Genomic DNA, 24955 nt, shown 5'->3' with positions numbered 1-24955 from the left:
GTTGAGACTTGATAACAGTACTTAAAATGAGAACTGCTGGGCTCTTTTGCCATGCTAATTTTAGGAGAAACTGTCACCTTTGCTTCAGCCAGATCTTCCCAAGGAACTTACAGGATCTTTTCCTTGTATCTCTGCCCAGCCCAGCGGGGTTAGAGACCACCTCCTTGGGTAGGATTCATCTGCCCTAACTGCCTTGGAAAGGTGGCTGCTTGTCTCTGGGCTTCTTCTGCAGCTGGTGCAGCCAAATAAGCACCTCCCGAGGGTGATGATAAATCTGACCTGTCTTTAATGCTTGCCTGAGGATAAGATTAATTCCCCCCGAGCAGTGGTGTCAGGTTTTCTTTTCCCCATCGACTATAAATGTGATCTAGGGTTGAGTAGTTTGCACTTAGATTTCTGACACAAATGGTAATAAATGCGTTTCAAAAAGGAGATGGAAAAAAAAGTCAAGCCTGTATCTGTGAACAGTTTTCAAATGAAATCTGTATTTTCAAATTCACTGAGCACTAAAACTGAATTCCAGAAAGTCCACAGGCTTCACATCTAATCAGTGACTGATTTTCTCCTGTGTCCCTTTTACTTACGCTGAGCTCTAAAAATCTCTTTTGCCCCTCGTGCGACGATTTGGTGAGACTGCAGGGGCTGGGGTTGGGTTGGCGTCGGTGGTGTGACTGCTCTGGTGTAAACTGAGATTGTGTTCACAGGCCTGACTTAGGGAGGCGAAGCCTGGCGGCAAAAGTAGCGAATGCAGGCACTGCTTTTAGTTCCTGGCCTCGTGTGCGGTGTACCTGCTGCGTGTCACATCTGGGAGCATCCCTTGCCCGGCTGACGCGTGCTGTGGAGTGCCGGAGGCTGGGAGCCGGGGCTCGGTGTTCGGCCCCCTCCGGTTACGTGGAGATGGGCACGGGCGGGCTCTGTGCTGTGCTGAAACTGGCTCGCTGTCAGTGGAACAGACACAGTGCCCCTAAAATGGCAGTGCTTGGTTCTTCGCCCTTTTCAGGGAGCCCAAATACTCCTGGAGAAGCCGTCACAGAGAAATACCGTGGAGGTTTCTCCAAATGTGTTGGGCCTGTCGGAGCAAGAACCTGTTTTGCCTTGAAACCTAATCTGGAGCTCAGCTGGAGCTGACGATGAAAGGCAGTTAATGGATTATGAGCGTTCAGTAATTTCCAGCCTGTGTTACCTTATTGGAGAGACCTGAGTTCGCTGGGGGAGATCTTATAATGATCTTACAGTTCAGTGGTTGGCGCTGGGCAAATATGACAAAGAATAACAGCAGGATTGAAATTTACTTGGGATTGATTTTTTGTGTCAGGGTGGGATGTTCTTGTGACATCGGTATTTATCTTGAATTTGGGGTGCAAAAAAGTTGGGCATTTGGGATCGGGGGCTTGGCTTGTTCATTGCTGATTTAAGCTGAAGAGCTGAATTCTCCAGGACTGAAGTGATGCTCTTACTGCTGGGAGCAATTCATCTCTGCTGCGTTTGGCACCGTTGCTTTAAAATGTCTGCTCTGGAATTGGGAAGTCACGTTTTCCTTTAGTTTTGCAGCCTTCATGGAAGCAGCTTCCTTCACTCAAAAGAGTACATCAAAGTGCGCCAGCCCCTTTATTTATCAGGTAGATCGGGGTGCTAAAACCACCTCGGAACAGGGAACCAGCTACGTGAGGGTTCAGCCGGTCCATTTCATGAAGAAGCTCTTCAGTTGTGACAAGCCCGAGCAGTTCTGAGCAGTGCAGTATCGCTGTCTGTGTGTGCTGGAGGATTTTTTATTTCCTCCGAGCACCTTCACAAAGGTGAACGTTGTCTATTTTCCAGCCACAAGTTCAGTTATGTGGTCAGCGTGGTTTGCGTTTTGGTTGGGCGAAATAGAAAGGATGATTGCTGAAAACCGTGTGATCAGTAGGAGAGAACACCCTCGTTTTCGGAGATGCTCACAGAGGAAGCCTCCAGGTGACCCCTGTGTTTAAGAGGTGGGGGCGCCTGCTCGCCTGCACGCGTGCTGCACTGCCTTGGCTGCTACGTGACACGTAAACCTCTATAGCATGGAAAAGTAGCTGAAAACCTGATCTGACTTCAGTGAAAGGGCAGTAATGTGATTGTCAGTTGAGAGTTTTGTATTTTTTTTGAGTTAGCAAGATAAAAATCTTCTCTTGGTTGAGATGAGGGGGTTGTGATGGTTCAAAACAGGCAGCGCTGTTTTGGTCAGCTGTCAAAGGCAAAACTGCACGGTGTTTCTGGCTGGGTCTGAATGTGAAGGAAGCTTTTTTTTAATTGCTACTGAGCTTATTAGAAGCCTATATCCCGATGGAGGTACTGCTGGAGGGCTGAGCCCCTCGTTCTGTTGGTAATGGGGGCTCTTTTTGAGTGTCATTATTTCTTTACTAAGTAAAGCCTGCGCCACGTCTGGTGCTTGGCAGTCATCGCTCCCAAACCACTTCCATTTTGTGCAGTGCAAGCGCACAAAATAAGCAGTCAGAAACATAATTTTCTGTGATTTAATGGTGTTGGGGATAAGGAATAGCTGCCGCCAAAGCAGTGAAAATTGAAAACCAGAGAGGGAGGAGTAGCAGAAAGCGGCAATGACAGTGATTGCTGCTGCTGCTGCTAATGCTGGTGAACAGGTAACACTTCATTTCAGATAAAACCCAGTCAGCAGCAGTTTCCAGAAGAGGTGGTTCCAGCTACCACCTGTTAGACTGTGCTTGCTCGTGGCGGCATTTCAATTCGTTACGATGCACAGCTCTTAGAGCGAGCAGGGAACTGCCTTTGCTCCCATTATTCCGAGTATTTTTCCTTGGTTCCTGTCTGTTCCTATTTCTGTTCTTGCACGGGGTTTTTCTTGTTCCACTGCTGTATTTCTGCTGCTAGCTTTGTGTTTCTGCTCCCTGCTCCCCTGATTTCCATGCATTCTTTATTTCTCGGGAACAAAACTTGTGATAGACGTAGCTGTTCCAGTGACGCCGTTCAGCCAGACCACGCTCACTGCCGCGTCTAGGTGGGGTGACGTGGGAGCAAAGAGCAGAAGCAGAAGCAGATGGTGAGCTGCTGCAGGGGCTCTCGGTGCTGCAGGGAAGGTCGGCTCTCGCAGTCTGGCTGCGTTACACGTCCCTGCAAGGGAAGGGGGCAAAGGAGGCATCAGGTGAGAAGCAGGGCACATCTGGGGTCGTACCGCTGTTCCATCTTGCATTGCTTCTCACCTCACTCTTCTCTTTCAGCTTGTCTGCTCTTGCAGCGTGTGGGAAGTTCACTTACTCTGTAAATTAACAGGGCTCTGTGCCCTTCTGTGCACATCCTCTCACCGTATAGCATGTCCCAGTAGCTTTGTTGGCATGCAGTTCAGCTCAGAGCTAAGGAGGTGTGGATGCTTGGAGCCCAAACCTCTTGTTCTGCAGTGCTCTTCTGCTGGTGATACCCGGGTGGTGGTTGTGTCCTCGTGTGCTCTCCTTAGCTTCGTGATTAGTTCGGCTGGATGTTGCCTTTTTTATTCCTCCTGCTAGTTTAAATACTGGAATGGATTCAAAGCCCATCTCTTGCACCCTGCAAGCTGGAAGTTGCACGTACCTTTGCTGTTCATTCTCTGCGATGCTGGGAATTTAACTTCCTATGAATAAAACCGTTCTGTGTTACGACAGAGTGTTCTTGGAAGCTACACGCAAAATGGGTGCAGTAGAAATTGCAGGGAGGCAGAAAGGTTGTCTGGGCTGGAGGAATGACAGCTATGCAGGGAAGGTTCGTACTTGCAAGTACTCCTACCTCTGTGTTTACATTATCAGCAGCTATTTCTGCTTTGTCAACTTGAAGTTATTTTATCTCAAGTTCGTTACATCAGAATGGTGTTCTCCTGTTTTTATCACATCTTCCCTATTTGAATGCTGCCTCAATTTACTGCTGCTTCATTCTGTTTGGAACCCTCTTTCCATCCTTTGCCTCTCTTTTGCCTTGCCAGACGGCACTGCAAAGCTATCAGACTGGCTTTCCATTTGAAGTCATTGCAGCTCGGTTCCCTGCCAGGCTTTGCAGTATCAGTCAGGAGAACCTTTGTCAGAAGTCTGACACTGAATTTTGAAGCAGATGTGGCCGTCTTCATTGGAGGGAGGTGTGGGAGTGAAATCCAGCAGGTGGTTTTATGCAGGTGCTGATACAGGTAGGGGCACAGGAAGGTGTTTTTGCTTTTCCTTTCTTTTGAAAGATTTCATGTGCTCATTCTTTACTCTTTAAACTACTGTCATTCTCTTTAAAAAGTTACCAGAGAAATAAAACTTCCTGACAAAGGAAGGACACGAAGCACAGAACCGTCATTGAAGTAACAGACTGGAGGTGTGGGACAAACATTTATCCATTAGGAAATGTGCAGTATGCCGAGTTCTAATTAAGTCCTTGTCGGTTTCTTCTGTTTTTCTTTGTCGTGTTGACTATAAAGGGGATTTTGTGATAACTCACCTTCATGAACAGAGGAAAACGCTGTAGCATAGATATGGGTGACTGAGAGTGGAATAAAAGCAAAGCCTAGATATAAATAAGTAAGAAGTTCTTCTTGTCATTTTTTTTCTCCATTTCTTAGAGGAATGCCTGCATGGGTCTCTGAAACAGAGCTTTCTTCTACTTATCTTCACTCCTGGGACTTTGTGATACCAGGGGATGGCGATGGAAGGGGAAGCTGGAAATGTGTTTGTCTGGATTTTGTTGCTTTGAGTAAGGAAGCAGGAGAGAGCAGAATGGGAGATGATAAAAACATGCCCCACCAGGGGTGGGGATCTCAGTGGATCCTAAAAATGTTGTTCTTTATAACCACAACATTCTTGTTTGAATCATGTGTCGCAGGCCGGGGTGGAGTGCCTCTGCCTTCCAGGTGTGGGGGGACGGAGGGCTCCAGGACGCCCTGCTCCGAGGGGCAAGGAGGCGCTCTGGTGCCTGGGGACACGGGGCAGAGCGTGCGGGCATGCCCAGGTCTGCTCTGAGCGGGGTGGGAACAGGGGGAGCCAGGGGCTGAAGAGTAAGGCAGAATGCAACCGCTGTGCTGGAGAACTGGAGGTGCTGGAAACCGCCAGGGAGAGGGAGAGGCTGGACAGGGGAGGGAGGGTGCAGGGGGCTTGGGGACGTGGGGAGAAACACATCAAAAGCCCCTGGAGGTGAGAGAAGCTTAAAAAAACTGCGCGGTTGTGTAGCCGTGTGTAGGATTTGGGTAACTGACTGTTTTTTGTTTTCATTTCTCTTTTATGATTCTCTTCCTTAGGATGTGTTCTCATAAAGTCGTCTGCAGAGTGGTTAAAGATGCATTGCAAAGCAAAAGCAAATTCTAGGATATCACCACAATCAGCCTTCACGCTAAGGAAACAAATTTTATATCATGTTTTTATCAAAGGGGAAATAGTTTATTCAGACTACAAAATCACACTTTGTCCTTGTGCTAAAGTTAGAGATACCATTTTAAAGGACCTTGCGTGCTTACCTCGGAGTTCTGTGGGAAGATGCTCCTTTGGCAGAGAAGAATACATTGACCTGATATACAATGTATTTTTGTCTGATGTTTTAGCTTAAAATGGGTTTGGGATCTTTTTTTTTTTTTTTTTTTTTTGTAACTTTAGAAATTGTCCTGCTTTTATTTTTTTTTCTTTTTAATCAAGCCAGTTCATGTATTAAATTGGAATCCATACAAATTGCAGTTAATTATAGTCAAATCAGAGAGAGGCCTAAAATAGGTCACATGCCATTTGGAATAAAATGCGCTGAAAATCATTAAATCTGCTTGGTTGGACCTGACATATATTCAGAGGTGTTGCATCCTTCCCCAGCTGCTGCTATTCCTTTTTTTTTTTTTTTTCTTGTATGCCAAGGGGAGTCTGCTCTCTGGGCAGTGAAGGGAGACATGCCTTTTCTAAAGGAAAGAAAACATGCATTTAATTGCGGAGTCTTCTGTTTTTAACACTAGAATCAGAAATCTTTTTTCACTCCATCTGTTTATTTGAACCCAGCTGAAATTCTTCCTAAATTTGGTCACAGTGCCTGAATACCAAAGGGAAATACACATGCTTGAGAGAGAAGTGGGCCCTTACCCCGCGTGGAGACGAGTCCATTACCTTTCTATATGGAAATATTTAAATTATTTTAAAAACAGTTCGATTGGTTGCTTCAGAAATCTTTACAAGTGAAAAAATAAGTATCATATGGAACCTTTGTTAGCCTGTATGGCTTAATGCACCTGTGTACCACCACAGAAAATAGCTACCTTTAAACTTCATTTCTTTCATTTCTGACCTGGAGTTGCACCTTGGGTTCCAACAGCTTCCCAAGGACATTCCTTCTCCATCCTGTTCCAAGGGGACAGGGAGTGAGCTGCCTCCGCGAGTCAGCAGGATCCCATTAACCCTCTCCCAGCACGATTCACGCCACGAGGCAGGCCCTGCTTTTGTTTGTAGGTGATGTGTAGTCCTCAACTTCTTGTTGTTCGTAATAGGAATAATGGTTCTACATGCTATGGAATTAATTACACTGAAACAACTTCACCGGTGACCTTGAGCAAAAATCATTTCCAGCAGCGTATCATCTGCATATGTGTGCTGACTTGATGAATGCCTGCGCACTTCCTCGTGTTTGTCCTTTATGGGAACTGGTTGTTATTTCAATTGGATGCAAGAATATGTATGCAGCTCCATTCTTCTGGAGCTTTATTGCAGTAGGTACTTGTGAAATTGTCTGCCAATAAACGTACCAGATCAAAAAACCTGGTCTTGTTTCCATGCTAAATATATCTGCAGTATAAGCAGAAAGTGTTTTTTTTATTATTATTATTTTTTTTCCCTTGCACAAGCCTGGGAGCTCTGTAACCCCAGCTGTCTCCCCCTGGCCACTAACTGCAGTTTCTGCATGATCATCGGTAATCATCAGACCAGCCTCCATGTTCAGGTGCGACTTTAACGTTTGTCCTCAGTGTGCTGCAGCCCTCCTGTGCTCCCAGAGGATCAGCTGTTGGCAAGTCAGTCGAGTGTGTAGGCAGCTCTGTTCACCTGGCTCTGCCATGAAAGTGGGGAGGCATATCTGACCTTGTGCAGCCTTTGGGAGCCACTCTTATGGAGGAAACTGTTTGTTAATATTTTGAGGACAAAGCTGTGCTTCAAAAACTGTTATTTCCTGAGCAGTACTTAGTAATAAAGTTCAAGGTGCACACAGAGGAACCTGAAGAAGACAGCCTGTGCAGCAGTAGGTCTTTAACTTGCAGCTGACATGAGTCTGGTACGGTGCGTGAGGCCTTGTGCATCCTGACTGTAGAGGGTTGAATTTCCCTGTTGTTTCCTCTCAGACAACTCTAAGTATGTTCTTAAAGTTCTGTAAATTTGCAGCATTCGTTAGGAGATTTTGATCTGTCTCAAGTCACAGGAGGGGTTAGGCTGTAAGTTAAATGAGCTGCACTGTTTATCTTTAAATGATTTTGGGAAATCTGCGTCATGAAAAGTAAAGCTTTGGAGAACTGAGCTCATTTTACTGCAGCCTGGCCAAATTTTGTAGAACATGCATCAACTACAAATTGCACTTGCTTTCCCTTGGCTGACATCACTGAAGTGCAGAGCTCTTTACGTACTCAACATAGCTGCAGAGCCTTAGTTTCGAAGAGGTGCCACCTTACAGTTCCCTGACCCCTGCTGTTGGGCTTCCATTGCTCTTTGCCTTGCCTTTCCTGTAGGGCCGTTCTGTTTCCTAACTGATTGTAACTTTAACAAGCTGAGCTTGGAGAACAAGAATGCTTGAGCAGCTGAAGTTTTCTTGCCGTAGGAACCGGTTACCGTAACGAGATGGTTGATGTCATTCTCTTAAAGCTTCAAAAAAGACTGATCATGGTTTCCTGTCCTTGAATAGTTCAAATTCCAGGGTCCTTTTATTTTTAACCTGTATTTGGCAGCTGCGGTTTAGCAGGATCTCTGAGGAAACGAAATGCAAGATAGGACATGTTAGGTTTAAATTGCCAGCTGTGCTAAGGCTTTTTTAGTCCAGCAGGACTATACCAGTGTGGGGTTGAGCTTTGCAAGGGCTGCTTGCATGTGCTTGACGGTAAAGCCGTGAGCAGTTCTCAGTGACCTCGACAAGGGCCTGCACTATTTCATTTAGCCATATGTCTACTTTTTCGCAAGAGGAGATATTCCTTGATGCTGCTTGTTTATTTAACGGTAAGCCAAGAGGCCAGTCCTGCAAGTCGTTTCTCATTGTAGTCAATTCTGTGAGAAAAGTTTTGTAGTAGGTTGTGTCCAGCTTTTTCATCTCCATCTCTTCTGTTTTCTTGTGGTGCTCTTTGTCCTTCCAACTCTGTAGACCACAGAGACACATTTTGTGGAGAATATAATCTTAGAAAAGAACATTTGATGAAGCAACTTGTGCAAGAGAAATGCTCTGTGTAAAAAGAAATCATTCATGGCTTTTAGCTCTTTTAAAACCCATCCTAATACTCCTGCTGGGTCCCTTTCACTGTGAAGTAATGTAGAGGATTAGTCAGCATCATCTAATTAGGCGGCAGCAAAGCAAAAATTTCCTTTAGCTGACTCTGCCCTGATTTAGTTTCCATTCATAGGATTTGCCCATTGAAACCAAATGCAGTGAGAACATTATTGATGGCATTTGAGATGTCAGAGTGCGCATGAGGTGTGGCATACTTGAATGAGTTCTGCACCTGAGGAGGAAATTTTCAGGGTCATCCTGTGCAGCTTTTATACCCAAACAGTCTTCCTTGTGCTGTGAGCGGGTCTGCGGGAAGCTGGAGACCATCCTGGTTTCTTAATAGCTTTAATTCTGCTCCATCCTGAGCGGGATGTGAATAAAAGAGTTGCTGGAGAACCTTTCTTTCCCACTCCTGCAAGCCCGTGTTGCTTTGGTATCCGTATGGCACTGTTTGGTGATCTTCAGGCATTCAGCCACCCCATTAGAAGTACATCCCAGTGACCGTGGGGCTGAGCTCGCTGCCGGTGGCATTGCTACGTGGCTGCCCTCTTGGGAGAGCACATCTTGGTGGCCTCCAGGGCAGGCTGGTGGAGTCTCAGCCTCTAAGAAACCTGTACTTTGCAGTATGACACGCAGAGACCAGGAGAAGGGTCTCCTATCAGGAGTTTTGTCTTGGCCCCTTATTTCATTAAAGCACTTCAGCACGTGCTTAACTGCCAGTGGACCTCTGCATCGTGTGCTCAACTGCTTTCTCTGACTTTGGACCTTCCTGAGGAATTCTGACACTTCAGTTCCTGGTTGCATGAGGACAAGCTGGGTTTGACTTGGTTCACAGCAGTTCACAGAGTCACTAAGGTTGGAAAAGCCCTCCAAGATCACCTGGTCCAACCATCCCCTTACCACCCTCTAAACCACGTCCTGAAGCACCACGTCCAACCTTTCATTGAACACCGCCAGGGACGGTGACACCACCACCTCCCTGGGCACTGTCCACCTCCCAACACCTGACTGCTCTTTCTGAGAAGAAATGTCTCCTCATTTCCAACCTGAACCTCCTCTGGCACAACTTGAGGCCATTCCCTCCAGTCCTATCATCTGTGAGAAGAGGCTGACCCCCAGCTCACCACAGCTTCCTTTCAGGTAGTTGCAGAGAGCAAAAATGTCTCCCCTCAGCCTTCTCTTCTCCAGACCAAACACCCCCAGTGCCCTCAGCCGCTCCTTGCAGGACTTGTGCTCCAGGCCCTTCACCAGCTTTGTAGCCCTGCTCTGGACACGCCTCAGGCCCTCGATGTTCTTCTTGCAGTGAGGGGCCCAAAAGTGAACACAGCACTCGAGGTGCAGCACCAGAGCAGAGGACGAAGGGACAGAGGTGCAGCACCAGAGCAGAGGACAAAGGGACAATCACCTCCCTGGCCCTGCTGGCTGCACTACTCCTGACACAAGCCAGGATGCCGTTGGCCTTGGTCTAAAAGAAGGGCTCGTCCGGGATTTGAACCCGGGACCTCTCGCACCCTAAGCGAGAATCATACCCCTAGACCAACGAGCCGCTGTGCCCTGCCTTTGGGGCACTGAGGCAGGAGAGGACCCAGCCTTGGGTGCCTGTGGAGGCTGAAGCGCGCGGTGCCAGGGTGGGACGGACACCTCACTAACCAGAGGGATGAAGCTCTCCCGGAGGACGGCACTGGCTCGGAAAGCTGACACCGGCCGGGCCTTTCGCCTGCATCGCCGTGCCGCCTCTCCATCCCTGCCAGGCTCTGCCGCAGCCGAAAGGTCTCCCGAGGTGAGCGGCTCCCTGCCCAGACAGGCGGGGCGAGGACCCTGCTCCTGCGTGCCGCCCGCCCGCCTCGACGGGCGCTGTTTGGGGAGGGAAACGGCTTTTACGAGTTAGTGGTCTGGGAGATTTGATCGCTTGCAGCTGAGGAATTTGGGAAGAACAACTCGGTCGTTTCCAAGCAGAGGTGGTTGCTCTAAAGTTCTGCCAGTTGGGGCGTTAGGTCTGCATGAAGGAGAAATTGGTCTTTTTGTATGGGGCTTTAAAACAAACAAGAAAAAAAGCAAAACCTCATTTTCTGATTAGAAGGAGGTTTTTTTTACGAGCATGCTGTTGACAGTATGTAATTTTAAACAAAGACTGCTGTAGATATCATCTGCAATTAACTGAAATAGCTGGGACATGACGGAGGATGGGATAAGAGAATTTTCTGCTCTATTCTGTCAGAGCTGCTTACTGCTTTCTAGTGGAAAGTGATGTTGTGTATCAAGTCAGTCTTATTGCTGGTATTGGAAATGAATCAGTGCATTGGTCCTAAGCCACTCAGACTTTTATGGCTCCCAGCTTCAGTGCTGGGCCTTGGCTCTGAGCTGGCGGGCAGCCTCCTTGGGGAAGGAAGGGCGTGCGCCCAAGGAGCGTGGATCATCATCACGGGAACATCCATTGTGGTGGCTTTGAGCCTGCCTGGCTGTTCTGACTCTTAGACAGGTGAGAAGAGAGATTAAAATTTCCTCTTTGCTATATAATTAAGGAGCTTTTATGAGGTGAGAGCTGTTGGGAACTGAAGGCCTTTGGGGACGGGGCAGCTGCAGCCTTGGAACCCTTCTGCTCAGCTTGAAGGGCCGGGGTGCTTGGGGAGAGGAAGCATGTGGTTGGGGCTCCGGGGGCTAAAGAGCAAAAAAGTAGAGTTCAGAGTGAGAGAAATCTGATTCCTTTTTACCTTTAGGCACCATAGGAAGGCTGAATGTGGAGAGGCTGGTTTCCCCTTCACCCCTCAGGAACACCATCTGCAAAACATTTCTCTTCTGCAGTCTGTGGAGTATGAGAGCAGATTAGAGCCTGTTTTTCCCAGACTTTAGACAAGGGATCTCTAGGGACATGTCTACCTAACTTTTCAGCCAAGCTTCACTGCTTTTTTACTGTGCGTTTGTATTTTTTTTTTAAAAGAAATGTCCTTAATATAACAATAAAAGCAACATAACAATTCACTTAAGGGATTACAGTAAAAAAAACAAAACAAAACACAAAAACCTGCTCTGGCCTTTGAAGATACCTTTTGAAATGGTGTTCTGCATGCAGATGAGATCTTGGGTTTTCTTATTCCTGATGCTGTTGCAGTGCTACGCATACAGCAGCGTCGCATGGGGATCCCCACGTAGTGTTTGAGCATTCTGAACCTTGACTATCATCACATCAACTTGTCAGACTTGAACAGTCTTGTCAAAGTTTCAGGATGAACTTTATAAAGGGATTGTTTTTTTTTTGCACTGTTTTTCCTCTATTATTTTATTTAATAGAAAGTGGAAGAGGTGCATTGTCTCAGAGGCAATTCTAAGGTGAGTCACATCTATATAAATAGAACTGCTGAGCACATCGGATAAGCTGCACTGTGCAGAGGACAAAAATGCTTCAGAGGAAGGAAAGCCTCCTCCTTAAAACGATCACATAATTGTAAGTGCCTGTCCTCCAAGACTGCTGCCAAGGGTACCTGCCACATCATATTCTTTTTTCTTTCCTCCTTACCCCTCCTTCAAATGCAGGTTCATTTTAAATTGTAATTAATGCACTTGTTAGACCACTGAAGTTTCAGCAGAAAGCATGCAGGGTGGAGACAGCTGCAACATGACCGTGGGTACTGCACGTGTGCTTTCCTGTGCCGTGAATGAAAGCGTGTCCTTTCCTTGTCAGGACAGTAACTTCATTATCACCTCTTCCTTCACCTGTGATACATTTTACAGTCCGTTTTTTCCCCTCAGTTTCCAAGCTTTTGCAGTGTAGGTAGAACATAACAATGCTTGACTTCATTGGGAACTCTGTCCGCAAACACATCCCTGGGAAGCATTCAGTGCCAGTTTTGTTTGGCCTTATTTGAGGAGAAAGAGGCTTTCCTCTTGTGCTGAATTGTAGGATAATGGGAAGAGCTTAGCAAATCAGCTGTCTGCAGACCTCAGTTTGGACTTTTTAACAGCACAGGGAGCCCTCGGTTGTCACTGTGAAGCCGAGTTTGCCCCAAGCCGCGGATGCGCTCTGTTGGACATGCATAGTTCTGATTCAGCGCGGTTGAGCCCGCTGTGGTATCCAGCTGAAATTCTGTGGTGATGGGATCGGTGTCGTTCTCGTTGCAGCTCTGAGCATTTGTGTTCTCTCTGCATTTCTTTATTTCAGTCATTCTGAACATACACATTGGCATGGAGAAAGCCAGTTCTTATGGAAAAAGTAAGGAAGGTTGAGGACAGTGGAAATCTGATGCCAGAGCGAGATGTGTGCATTTCTGCCAAGAGCTTAAATACAGCATTTAGTGTTCAGAATATAATATTGTGACTAATAATTCAGAAATACTTGAGGTTTTTCATTCTTTAAATGTTTTCTGTTTTTGTGGAAATAAAACTGTCCAAGTAAACCTGATGACTAACTGCTAGTTGTTTCTGTATTGCTCATCCTCGCTTAGTTCCTAGGGTAGGTTTCGTAGAAATGCCCAGTGCATCCTGCTGATACGCACACAGTTCCTCTTCTCAGAGGCTTTACTTGCTCAGAGTCAGCTGCTTCCATGTGATCTGTCAAGGTTTTGTTATCAGCCATTCATCCCTGGTCACCGGAAAAGTTGATTGGTGTGATGTGAGTGACTGAGGGCTCTGAAAAATCCCACTCTCGCCTTTGCAAATTGCTGTTTGTGGCTTTAATGAATGAAGGATGGGAATCAACAGATGAGTGCTTGTTCAGGAAGTCACGCACAAAGAATGTAACCGAATTCAATGAAACCGAAATGGGTACAAGTCCAGAAGTTTAGTCAAAAGCGGAGTGTCCCAGCACCACTACGCCAGCGTGCCATGGCTATACCTGTGGTCTGATGTTGCACCAAATCTATTTTAGATGCAGGCTGCCTCTGTTTTTCCCAGCTGCCTACGTTACACCGGGCTGGTTGAATTGTTTACAGCTCCAGAGAGTCTGTAGGCCTGTTTGTCTTTGCCTCAACCATCTGATCCAGGGGGGAACAGAGAGATTCTTTCCTTTTGCTCATTTTCAAAATGGAGAAGCGGATCTTATGATTGCTGATTGTTTTTTGGTGGTGGTGGTGGTTTTTCATTTTGTTGTGTTGGCTTTGTTGGTTTATTTCAAGTAGGCCAGCACTAAAAAACAAATTAAGATCCCAGAAATTTCTTTTGATTAGCTGCAAATTTGTGGAACTATATGCAAAGGGGAAAGTGGGGGAACATACTGCTGAGGACTCTGTAGACACTGAAATAATGTGTCTGTATACTCCGAGGCCACATAATGCAAGAACCTGCGACTCCATGGGCACATATGAAAACGAAATTACAATCTCTCAATAATATGCAATGTATTTTTTCTGTGTAACTTTATTGGGTTTATTTTTTTGCTTGGCTCATAGTTAATGAAACTTGGGTTTAAAAAAAATCCATTGCAAGCTTCTGTTTGAAGACGTGTGTTGTATATTCTCAGCACTCTTCTCTGTAAAGAAGTATTGGGAGAAGAACAACGTTTTCTCCTTTTTGGGAAATGAGTGAAGAATTTTTGCAGTAAGAATGTTCCTATCCTTTTTCCTTCATCCCAGTTACTTTTTTTCCTGTCGGAGTGTTGTGGTCCTCAACAATAGCAAATATGTATGGAATTTTACTGAAACTGGTTTGGAATCGTGTAGCATTTGTTAAAGTCTCTCTTACGTGCATTGTGATGCACCCAGGAGAAATTTTTAGGGAGAACATTTCTGGTTTATAAATTCTATAGGATGCCTTTCTTAAAAGATCCAACCCCCTTGTGTGGTTTATGTTTGTTATGAGTGGACGAAGCCGCAAGAAAAATGGAACCCTTTCAACATCAAATACGGGTTTTGCTTTCATTGTGATCATGAGTAAGTTTGGCATATAAACGTGACCTCTTTGGTTTTCATGGTAGCAATAACTTCTCCGTTCTATTAACTGTTGCAAGGTTTTTTCTGTCAGTGCTGTCCCTTTTATCTTTAATGTAGAAACCTTTTTCTTTATGTTCAGAAACGTAGATTTCACCTCATGGTTACTGATTTAGTATTTCTAGTTTCTCAGAAACATAACGGGCTTGTGTTGAAACTTACCCCTTTCTAAAATTAACAGAATAAATCTGGCAAGATAATTAGAGGCAATTAGGTACTTGCTTCTTTACAAGAGATCACTGGCTTTAAAAAAAAAAGATATAAAAATGAGAAGTATCTGAATCAGAAGTACCATAGGATATGAGACAGAAGCTCCAGGACCTCTTTCTTTTTTTTTCCCAGTTTTTATTCTTTCCTTCCCTTTTCCCCCCTTTTTTCCTCTTCTTTTTCCCCTTCCTTTTACTAGGTTTCTTTCCAGCTTTAACTGTAGAGATAAATATAGAGGATGTTAAATTTCCTCTGCCCCATGACTGGCTGTTCTGTTCCCAAGCCATCCTCAAGGTGAAACTTCACATCTGGCCAGCCCTGCGGGTGAAAGAAGACCGGTGCTGGCCGAATGAATCTCCGCCAAGCCGCCTCGCCTGCAGCCAGCACTACACCTGGGTGTCCGCCCGCGGCGGGCGGTTTTCATGGCTCTGGAGCTTGCTGCCTCTGTGCCTGGTCGGCCCTGCGTGGCGTATCTCCTGGGAAGCCCCTGGTGAGGGTGATCTCTGCAGCCTGCCTGTTGAAAGCGTCGTTGCATCGTAAGCTTCTCTACTGGTCCTGTGACATTTGAAGAGTGGGAATATTCATAGGAAATTAATATATTCCACTTAAAACAGATCCTGAGCTCTTCTCAGGTGCGAAACCAACCCCAAACCCGTAGCTTGTAATTAAGACCCATTTTTTCCTGTTACTACTTGTTAGCTTGAGTTATACAAACTTCTCTTGAACATGAGAACACACCTCTCCAGTAAGAGATGCCTTTCGGTTGCGAGTGGGGATTAAAAATGATCAAATGAGTGGGAAGAGAGCAGCACTGCTGCCCAGGAGGCAGGCAGAGAATGTTTCTGTGTGTGGGAGCTGGAGAACTGCAAGCAGTCATTGCCGTGGCGTCCTGGTCACTCGGTGTCCTTCATCAACAAAGGGGGTGACGGCGCTGGCAGCCCTGCATCTGCGGGGACTTCACCAGTGCACTGCGTTCCCAGATTGGGGTTCCCAGATTGGAGTTCCCAGATTGGAGTTCCCAGATTGGGGTTCCCAGATTGGCCGCTGGTTAGAGAGACTCTTGGGAGATAAAAATCTCCAGTGGTTGCGGCTTGCGGGATGTTAAAGCAGCGCTCGCGTCTAGAGATAGGGTGGCATGGTGCTCAGATGAGAACCAGCTCATGGCTCGGATCCGATCTGAGCCTGGCGTGTTGGCAGCCTGGCTCGCAGACGCGGTGGAGGTCAGGCAGCTGGGGCAGAAGATCAGCGTGAGGCAGGAGGAGCTGTGCCGCGCTGGATCCTCATCCAAAGTTAGCCTGGTCCCCTGGGGCGAGGTCCTGTGCTGAAAGCTGCTCGGAAAGGAGGGCAGTTGTGCACCTTGCCTGTACAGAGGGTCCTGTGTCTGCGTGTTCCTCACTTCAGCTTGCTAGAAGAGAACTCGGTGTGTTTCTTCGTGTGTCTTCTTCCTGAAGAAAAGCACTGCCTGGCATGCGTTTGAGGGAGAAGATTTCCTTGCCAGCTCCCAGAACGCCGAGCTTCCACTGGGATCCCAGGTGGGCTTCTGTGCTCTGTGTGGAGCCAAAGCCAAAACGTGAATAAACATTTTGTCTTGACTTCCAGGCTAAATTGCTCTCTTTCATTCTCCAAGGTGGTATCAGATGTGGTATCGGATGCCCTGGCAGCGTCTATCATGATGTCAGCTCCACGGACAGGTTATGTTACTGAAAGCACCAAATCTACGGGGGATGTCTGCTGTGTGGTAACACAGGTCAGGATCATTCGCAGTCCCTTCCCTTCCTGCTAGTAAAATTAGTCCAAGTAGCTTTTATTTGACTGTCTTTTTATTAATCACTTTTGTGCTTTCTCTTCATTGGAAGCAACATATTGGAAAAACATTTGGTATTGGGCACTGAAATCGAGATTGCAGGAACATGGCTGCTGCTCCTGCAAAACCTCTGCCTGCAGGTTTAGGTGAAAACTTCTTTTTTGCCCCTAGTTGGCCTTACAGATTTTAATTTATTTTTTAAAACTGACCTCACCCTTTCAAAATCATATCCTGTGTTTAAAATGTAAGCTACGGTGTTACTACACGGTGTTTCAATATGCTCGGTAGGCGTGTCATTCCTTCTGAATTTACATTGTAATACCAGGTCTTCTGCTGCACTGCACCAAGCAGAGGCCTGGTCACTTGGGGATGCTGAAATCCTTCCTAGTGACCGTATTGCTTCAGACTGTGGAAGCTGTAAAGCCGAATTCACTTCGATTCACTTCGATTCACTTCGATTTGTTTATGGCGAGCAGGCTTCTGCCGGGTGAAGCCTGGACATGCCGCCAGGTTTCTGCTCTGTTACGAGGAGGGGCGCCGTGGAGGAGGCAGCAGCGCAGCCGCTGTGCTCTGGGAGAGGCAGCTCATGGCAGAAGCTGGGGGGGGTGGTGAAAAAAGTGCTTGGATGTAAAGGTAGTGCAGGTTTTGTGCTAAGTGAACCTGCCCGGTTGCATTTTTTCCATAACTTACAGTGTTCGGCATGCCTCAACTTTTCTTGCTGAAGTTTTGCTCTGAGTTCAGGGACGAGCTTCGCCTCACGTCTCTGAGACTTGCTGTGCCTCCCCCGTACCTGGGAAGCACTTCTTCCCTGAGCAGTTGTCACTTCAAGCACTCATTTTTCTAATCAAAAAGGCATTTAATGTCCCTTTCACTTTCATAATCTTCACTTAAATGCAGTCCCTTGAACTACACACCTGGTAATTGGATGCACCGCTTACTGCTTCTGGAATGCTGGTGTTTGGCACCACCAGAATGTGAATCAAGTCAGCCATGAGTTCTCCTGTTTGATCCGTAAAAGACATGTTTTTGAGTTTTACTCAGTGTTTTAAGTTACAGGAATGGGCTTGAGTTGTTTTGGAAATATCAGGCCTTTCTAATGTAAACCTGGGTTATATTTTTGAAGCAAATCCAGAACTTGTAGTGAGCCTCAGAAGCCTGAAAACTAGCTCCATGCGTAACTGTGAACTGCATCAGTAGAGCTTAAATTACTTTTTTATTTTTGAATATCTTGATTTCTATAAAGTTTATTGTAAAATATTATTTTAAAACCCTTTGGTGAGGTGTTCCTGTATTTTCCAGGTAATAGACCACAAGACGCACAGAGCAGGATATTGCTGTTGCTGCAGATTGGAGAGCCTTTGCAGAGGCACCAGCTTTAGCACCAGTGATGGCTTACTAAAACAGCCATCACAGCATGAAATCGTCAGAAACATCCCAGTAATAAACTTGCGCACTTGAAATTTATCCATCGCCTCCCAGAGATTCATCCCTCAGGAGTTCTTCACAGCGCTTGTTTTCATGCTGCAAATATGAACACATTTAACAGTTGCACAACAGTGCAGCACATCTTTCAAAGATATTTATAAACAAGTTTCGTAACGCTTCCCTGATTGAGCAGCCACCTCTTGCTCACAGTGCTGTTGGCGACAGCGGTTATATTCTGGTGATTACTTTTGATTCGCGGCTCTCCGAAACAGAGGCGCTCTTTGTGTTGGTGCAGCTCTTTGCTCAGTAGGAGCTTCCAGCCGGTTCTGTAGTAGTATTGTAAAATAATTGCACTTGGTTCTCTAAGTTTGTGTCCTCAGTTTGTCCTACAACAAGCACAAAAGGAACATGTGACTCCTGCTCTGAGATGCAGTTGCCCAGCCTCGCAGTTCCCTACAGTGAACTATCTGCACGCTCAGGCTTTAAGGCGCATTTATTCTGGGGAGCAGGGGATGGGATAGGGACAATTTTCAGCCAGCTCTTTACATTTATATTTGAAGAGCAGTCTCCAAATCGTTATTGTGGCAAATGTACATTCTTTTTATAAAGATACTCATCTATAAATATTGATTATGATAACTTCTGTGCACCAAATTACAGCCTGCCTATGCCAGGGCATGATTCACCTCCTGCTGCATGGCAGTTGTCACCCAAGAGTCTGGCACTCTTGTTTCTTTTTATAGCTGTGACTTGAACATAGTGAGTTTTTTCCTCCTTCGTCTTACAGAAATTGAGTCACGAGACATCTTAAAGCCCCGTGTGGATCGGTAAGACTTAAAAGTGGCGGCCTGGCCCTCCTTGAAAGAAAGGCCAGACGTCGCATCTGACTGTTCACCTGTGTGACTGGACAAATAGGCCGAACAAACCACTCCGAATTATTGGTGCCCTTTCTGTTCCCCTGGGAGCACATCTGGGTTTGCAGGCACTTGGGGAATCGTATCCAATGTGCAGCGAGTGCCGCTGTTGGGCACAGGAGGCACGCAGCGAGCTCTCCCGTTGTTTTCCCCCTCCCAAAGCTATTTTGCAGTTCAGCCACCTCACGTCTCCAGCAAACTTCCCACTTACACTACAGGGGTGGTGCACTGAGTTACTGACAGATTCTGTTGCCATTATCCCCCTTGAAAATGGATTTAGAGAGGTGGGCTGAGGCTTGGTGCCAGGCAGCTGTGGTTGATGTCAACACAAGGATCTGCTCTTCGGCTGCCCTGGGCTTACAGCAGAAGGCCACGTGTTTCTCTGGTGATGCATCAGGTACTGTCCTGCTGGACTATTTCAAGTTAGATTACGTTTCAGGTACACTTTCATGTCCTCTTGTCTCCTGTGAAGAAATTTACTTGATACTTGCCTGTGTTATGTTTAGTTTTTGGAAGTGACCTTAAAGGGCTTGTTTTGGCTTAACAAAACCTGCAGGTAACTGCATTGAGACCCCTTCCTTTATGGCCCAGTGTGGTTTTTTTTTCCTGTTTTATTGAGAGAGAAAAATCTGTAGTGTTAAGCCTCTGTGGACTGTAAGGGATTGGGAGGCAGACCTGGGAGTCAGGAGCCCTGTACTGTAATCCCACAGTAATTGGTTGTGTGTGCTCAGACAAGTCATTTGATGTCCCATCCTTTTCTTTCTTTTCCAGCTTTTCTGTGCAAATGCTTCTGTGTTTTGAATGTTTCCGCTGGCACTGCGGAGTGTGATCTGACTGGGATGCCTAGGCACTGTTGGAGCTAACTTTCCTTGGGGAAAAAAAAAAAAAAGTTAAATTTGTTTTTATTTTTTTTAATGATGATAAGAACCCAGCTACTAGAATCTTCTGTATTCTTTTCTCGTTTGCTAAAAAATCATTTGAAAGCCGTAGCGTACCTGCAGTTTTGTACCCGTTGAGCACTTGTGCATGAAATAGATACCGAAAGACCAAAGATGTGCTCAGAACACCTTGCATTGAATGGCTCGAGGAATCCTGATCTTGTCACCCCGCAAGACCAGGGTCTAAGCCATGACCCAGGGTTGCACAGGTGGAGTGGTTTTCAAGCATATGCCGTGTTTGGCAGGTTATGCTAGGTTCCGACTCTTTAATTGGTGAAGAACTTGATTTATGCCAACAGCAGTTCTTTGGGAAATAATGAAAGCAAGTTTGTGAACCAAAAAGAGAGAGAGGTCAGTCTAACCAGTGAGTTGGCTTCAGGGAGAATTCTGCTTTCCCATACGTAGGAAGTTGCAAAGGAAATAACACCTCTTGCTCTTTCAGCTGAATTTAGCTGAATTTGTAGGTTGCTTTTGTTTATTTTTTTTATTTTTGTTTTGTTTTGTTTATTTTGTTCTACTTTTTCCCCACCCCCTCAATTAGTGGCATCCTTTCAAGCTCTGTTCAGGAGACCGTAGTGTCAAACAGTGAATGGGACATGTTTTCAAAACCGCGGTGCAAGATGACTTCTCTTATGCTGGAGCAAGGTGGGCAACAGGAGAGTGGACAAGAGTGGAACATCCTGGTGTCTCCTCTGTTTTGTGGCCGTCTGAGGGTCTTGTCCCAAAAATTCGCTTGTGAACTTCAGGTTTTTGAACCCAGCCTTAGTGGTTTAAGAAGTCACCCATTAAGTCGTATACAATGATAAAATAAACATCACGGGGAAAGGAGTGGCAATAATGGTACACATCCCAGCTTTCTGCTGAGCGAGGTAAATCTGGTATACGCTAAAATGAGTATTAAGCATTGCACGTATGCAAAATCCTGTTCTTACCCATAACCAAACAACCTGCTGCGGTGTGTGAATGCCAACTGCAAAAGGTTGTGCTTGGAGTGGAAACCGGCTCTGCCACAGAACTCTGAGCACAAAGACAAAAAGTTTAACTTGGAGTTGTAAAAGCTGTTAGTTCCAATTACCGTGCAACTGCTTTAGATCTATTTCTTCAGCTTGTGTTTAATTTTAGTTGTCTGGGGGTTTGTGGATATCTATAAATGGTACCTTGTGGAGACTGTCTGCTTTTTAACTGCTGGCTTTACACCTTGTGTGCTCATTAAATTGTTGAATTAAGTGCTTCTTAATGATGGTAAGGACCCAGCTACTAGAATCTTCTCTATTCTTTTCTGGTTTTGTAAAATAGCACTTGGAAGTTGTAGCACACCTGAAGATAAGTTGTTTAAATTTAATGAGGAAGCATCTTTTTATCCTACCGGGGGCTGCTTCCAGTTCATCTGGCTAAATCGTACTGTTTTCTTTTCAGTGGTGATGGTTCAGAAGCCTGGGTGTTAAAGCCTCGACGTGCAGCACCTCAGTGCTGGGCTCTTGTAGCTCGGGGTTGAGTTACCCCGAGCTGCTTCCAAGCCATGCTGCTTTTAAGGGGAGCTTTCAGCATATCTTACCTCTTGTTTTCTGGCATGTTTAACAATTCCCATTCCTTTTCCCATCAAACCAGTACCCTTGGTGTGTTAGGTGTTGTAGATGTTGAGCCTGGGACAGGGCACTAATACCCTTCTCTGTGCATCCTTTCCCCCCTTTGTTCCCCTTTTAAGATCTCTCACTGCAACATGCACCCAAGCTTCTTGAATGTTGTTTTCTGTGCAAAACTAATGAAAAATTTGCTAAAAAAAAAAAAAGTCCCCAAGCCCTGTCTGAATCTTATTTTCTTCTGGTGCTTCTCAGCTTTATTATAGTTTTAAAAGATTAGATTATACACATAAGAAAAGCAATTAACGAGAATCTGTGTATAAAAATGGATTGTGATGACAGAAAATTAGATGTCTTTCATCTCCTTTTTTCATTTGAGGAAAAGGAAGTGTCATCTCTTCTCCATGTTCAAAACAGCCATTTTATTCTCATTTAACTCTGCTCTGTTGTTTTTTTTTTAAAGCTTTCAATGGTACATTAAAAAAAACAACAAAAACTAGAAGCTGTACTTGGAGAAAATTCAGAACGTATTTTTGAGCAGAAAATATTTATGTCCAGTTTTTAACAAAATCAGTGCTTTTTCGTGCAGAGATTATCATAAAGATGCGTGGCTGTGTTTTGTCTTCATGCACTTGATGTGCTGGTGTCAGTGGTAGCTAGAGTCGCTCCTTCCCCTTGGACGTCAGAAGGTTGCCGAAAGCTTGGAGCTCCAGTGGCTGTCGGTGGAGGCAGGAGCAGGAGCAGCATTTCTCGCCATGCAACATTTGTATTATGCCACATCTGTGAGCTTCGTCTCCATTCGTTATCCGCTTCTGCACCATTTAAAAAAACAAACAAGCCCAGTAACAGCAAGAAGTTGCTCTGCCTCTGAGGTCTGCAATTAATCCGGTTCTCTAGCTGTAGCACCAATGCAGTTAGTAAGACGTTGAATGACAGTTTCTTGGAATACTACTTGAGACCTCACAGACCAGAATATTCATGTGTTTATGATGTGGGAATGTAGGAGCATTTGCAGATACAGAACTGGGACTGATCAAGTAGTCTCCCTGCAGGCGAAGATAGTATGCTACCCCCGTGCACTGAGAAGTTTCAGCCCTGTTTAGAGGGATTATGCATATTGTGTTTCTTTCATGTTGTTTGTTTGTTTGTGTCCTTTCTGTTGAGCAGGCGCCTTCTGCAAAGCACAGGCTGAAGTGTGGCGTCAGCCCGTTTATCCAGCCCTTACCATCACAGCCAATCCCACACCTAACTTATTTGGAGGGTTCCAGCTAGTTCTCTTTGCAAGCAATTGAGACCTGCCAGCTCTAGGAGCGGAGCACAGCCTCTTCCAAATGATTGTGAACACCTCTATCCATCCTGCTGCGTTTTCCCTGCTCTAAGCAGCGAGCCCGGTGGGAGATCGCCCTGTGCTTTTCAAGCGTTCTTGATTGTGGTCTTAGGGAAGGAAGACTTGTGCTGAGCACGCTGGATCCTTGATTTAACTTGGGCATTTCATTTGTCCATAAAACATTAGGCATAAAACGTTGATTAGGGACAGCTGAAGGACAGTGCTAAACTCCTCCAACCTCTCTCCATAAGTTTAGCAATTGCAAGATTCACTTGAAAAGTGACTGATTTTACTCTGTTGGAGTAAAGGAGTTTCTTACAAAGGAGCATTTGGGAAAGGGGAAACCAGACATATTTTCTGATAATGAAGGAGTAAAAGAAAGGTAAGAAAAATCTGGTTATCCATGGCTGAGTATGAATATGGGTAAGGGGTGGGGGAAGAACTGGTTTTCAGGAAAGGGAAAATGGGAGGTGAATAAAGTAACAGCAGGATGGTGAAAGATGCAAGTGGGGCAGCAGGGGGGGCGATAAGGTAGAGAGCAGGAAACTTGAAAGGATGAGAACCTGAAAAAGAGCATAGTTGAGTAAGAATCTGGTAAAGGAAAGCAATGAAAAAAAGATGGGAAGGGGAAGGTAAGGTGAAAGTTCTGTTGAGCGTCGTGGTTTGGTTCACCTGGGGCTTAAGACAGACCTTTTTTTTTTTTTTTTCTAACACCAGTGGAGGGGGACAGATTCTGGAAACCTTTTTGCACTGTGAAAGCAAAGGGAGCGGTCGTGAGAAGTTATTTAAAGATACCTTCTTGCTGCAATAGTGTTCCTGTGGAATCCAGCTTCGGTTAATGAAGCTTCACGCAGGCACCAAGGCTCGCCTTGGTGAGATGTGGTGGCCTGGCTTCGTTAGCCATTCAGGAAGGCTCAGTCCTTAATCACTGCTCTCTGAAGAAGCACACGTTCTTTTCAGGGTAAGTGTGAGAAACCTGGCCCGACTCTATTAATCCACGCTCTGGGAGATGGCACACACATCTTTGGCAATTTTTAAGTTATCATTCATCTTCTTTCGCAGTTCCTGTTGTTCCCAAGGAGAACATCGGCAATATCCTTTATCAGCAAGGTGCTATGAAGTGTTTGGCTGGTGAATGTGAGAAACAGAGGGGTAACTCCGTTCAGGTGATAGGAAGAGTAGAACCCAGACAATATACAGATAGCAATACCTAAACCGTACTATTTCAACCTTTAATGTCCAAGCAGGCAAAACTATAGGACCATTTCAGAGATGGTTATTCAGAAGGAAAGGAGAACGTGAAAAGAACAATGACAGAAGACAAGAATTGTCCTTCCTCTTTCCTTGGGGAAATTTTTAATTGAGTGCTTTTATCTAAGGTGAGATAGATTGGGACAGAATTATTACCACTCGGCTACAGTGTATTCCTGCAAGTCAAGTTAGAGTTGGCTAATATAAGAAACAGAGCAGCCTGCTGCTGGCGTTACGTAGGGGGGAGTCCTTTGTATGACTGCGTATTTGGGCACTGGGTGCCGGACAGGGTGCGTGGCAGCTACCCGGTAGGTGCTTAATGGAAATCCTTCCTCGAGCTGGGATGTGTGCTGGTACGCAGGCATGGAGCTGAATCATTGCTGCTGCAGAGGACCGACTGTGCAATCCCGTCAGGTATTTTTACCTGGTCTCCAGGTGAGCTAGTCTGATGGCCTGGATTGCTGGTGGTGCTAACAGCTGGCACGCAGCTTTCAGCTCCTGGGACAAAATCGCCATTACCGAGGTGTTTGGAGAGGATCAGCTTCTGTGTGAAGAGCAGCTGGTGGAAAGGGACTTGAGCAAATGTGGAATGATGCTCGGAAGTGAGAGGGACGGACAGATGGGGGAAGCATTCAGCAACGTTCAACTACTGTGCAGTCTGTTTTGGTGCTAGATACCCAGATGCTCAAATCACTTCCAGGATGTTCTGTTTCTTCATTACTGCTAGCCTCTTCTATGGGAGAAGAATTGCTCCCTTAAGTGCTGTCCTTCGGGGCCAAAAAGCTGTTATCTCTGAGGACTTTGACCTGGTCGCAGCGACATGTGCCTGTGTCAATTGCCATTCGACCCGTTCCTCTATTACTCAAATTCTGACTCCAGACTTGGCCACCTTCCACAGCAGCACGGCTCAGACGCTCCTTTCGCAGGCGAGGCAGTCCTCTTGCATCATCAAACTGTCAGGAAAAGATGGCGCTGCTCTGTTCCCCACGAGTCTTACAGGTGGCAGAGCTCCCCAGAGCAGCCTCAGGTGCCCGGCCACCTTCTGTTTTCCCTGAGCCTGCCTCTGCTTGCTCTCTGCTACCGAGCCTGCTCTGCATTTTCTGCAAGTCCGGAGGAAAACAAAACGTGTGCGGTAACTGCTGTGTTTGCTTTTCTCTCTCATGT

General features: G+C 45.9%; 1 protein-coding gene and 1 non-coding gene across 3 annotated transcripts in view; one reads left to right on the top strand and one right to left on the bottom strand.

The window, feature by feature from the left end:
* Positions 1 to 24955, top strand: part of ARHGAP32 (Rho GTPase activating protein 32) — a 255589-nt gene that overhangs the window by 40745 nt on the left and 189889 nt on the right. Inside the window, exon 2 of one of the 2 annotated variants that reach the window (XM_035346340.1) lies at positions 6812 to 6906. The exons of the other annotated variant lie outside the window; for it this stretch is intronic. Coding sequence (XP_035202231.1) covers positions 6899 to 6906 — 8 coding nt within the window. The 5' untranslated portion in view covers positions 6812 to 6898. The remainder of the gene's footprint in view (positions 1 to 6811; positions 6907 to 24955) is intronic. 2 annotated transcript variants of the gene reach the window in all.
* On the bottom strand, positions 9902 to 9973 carry TRNAP-AGG. The gene has a single exon. It is a non-coding gene; the product is annotated as a tRNA-Pro (tRNA).

This window comes from Oxyura jamaicensis, chromosome 24 (assembly GCF_011077185.1).
Source record: "Oxyura jamaicensis isolate SHBP4307 breed ruddy duck chromosome 24, BPBGC_Ojam_1.0, whole genome shotgun sequence".
NCBI lineage: Eukaryota > Metazoa > Chordata > Aves > Anseriformes > Anatidae > Oxyura > Oxyura jamaicensis.
This window is presented reverse-complemented; position numbering and strand designations above follow the sequence as displayed.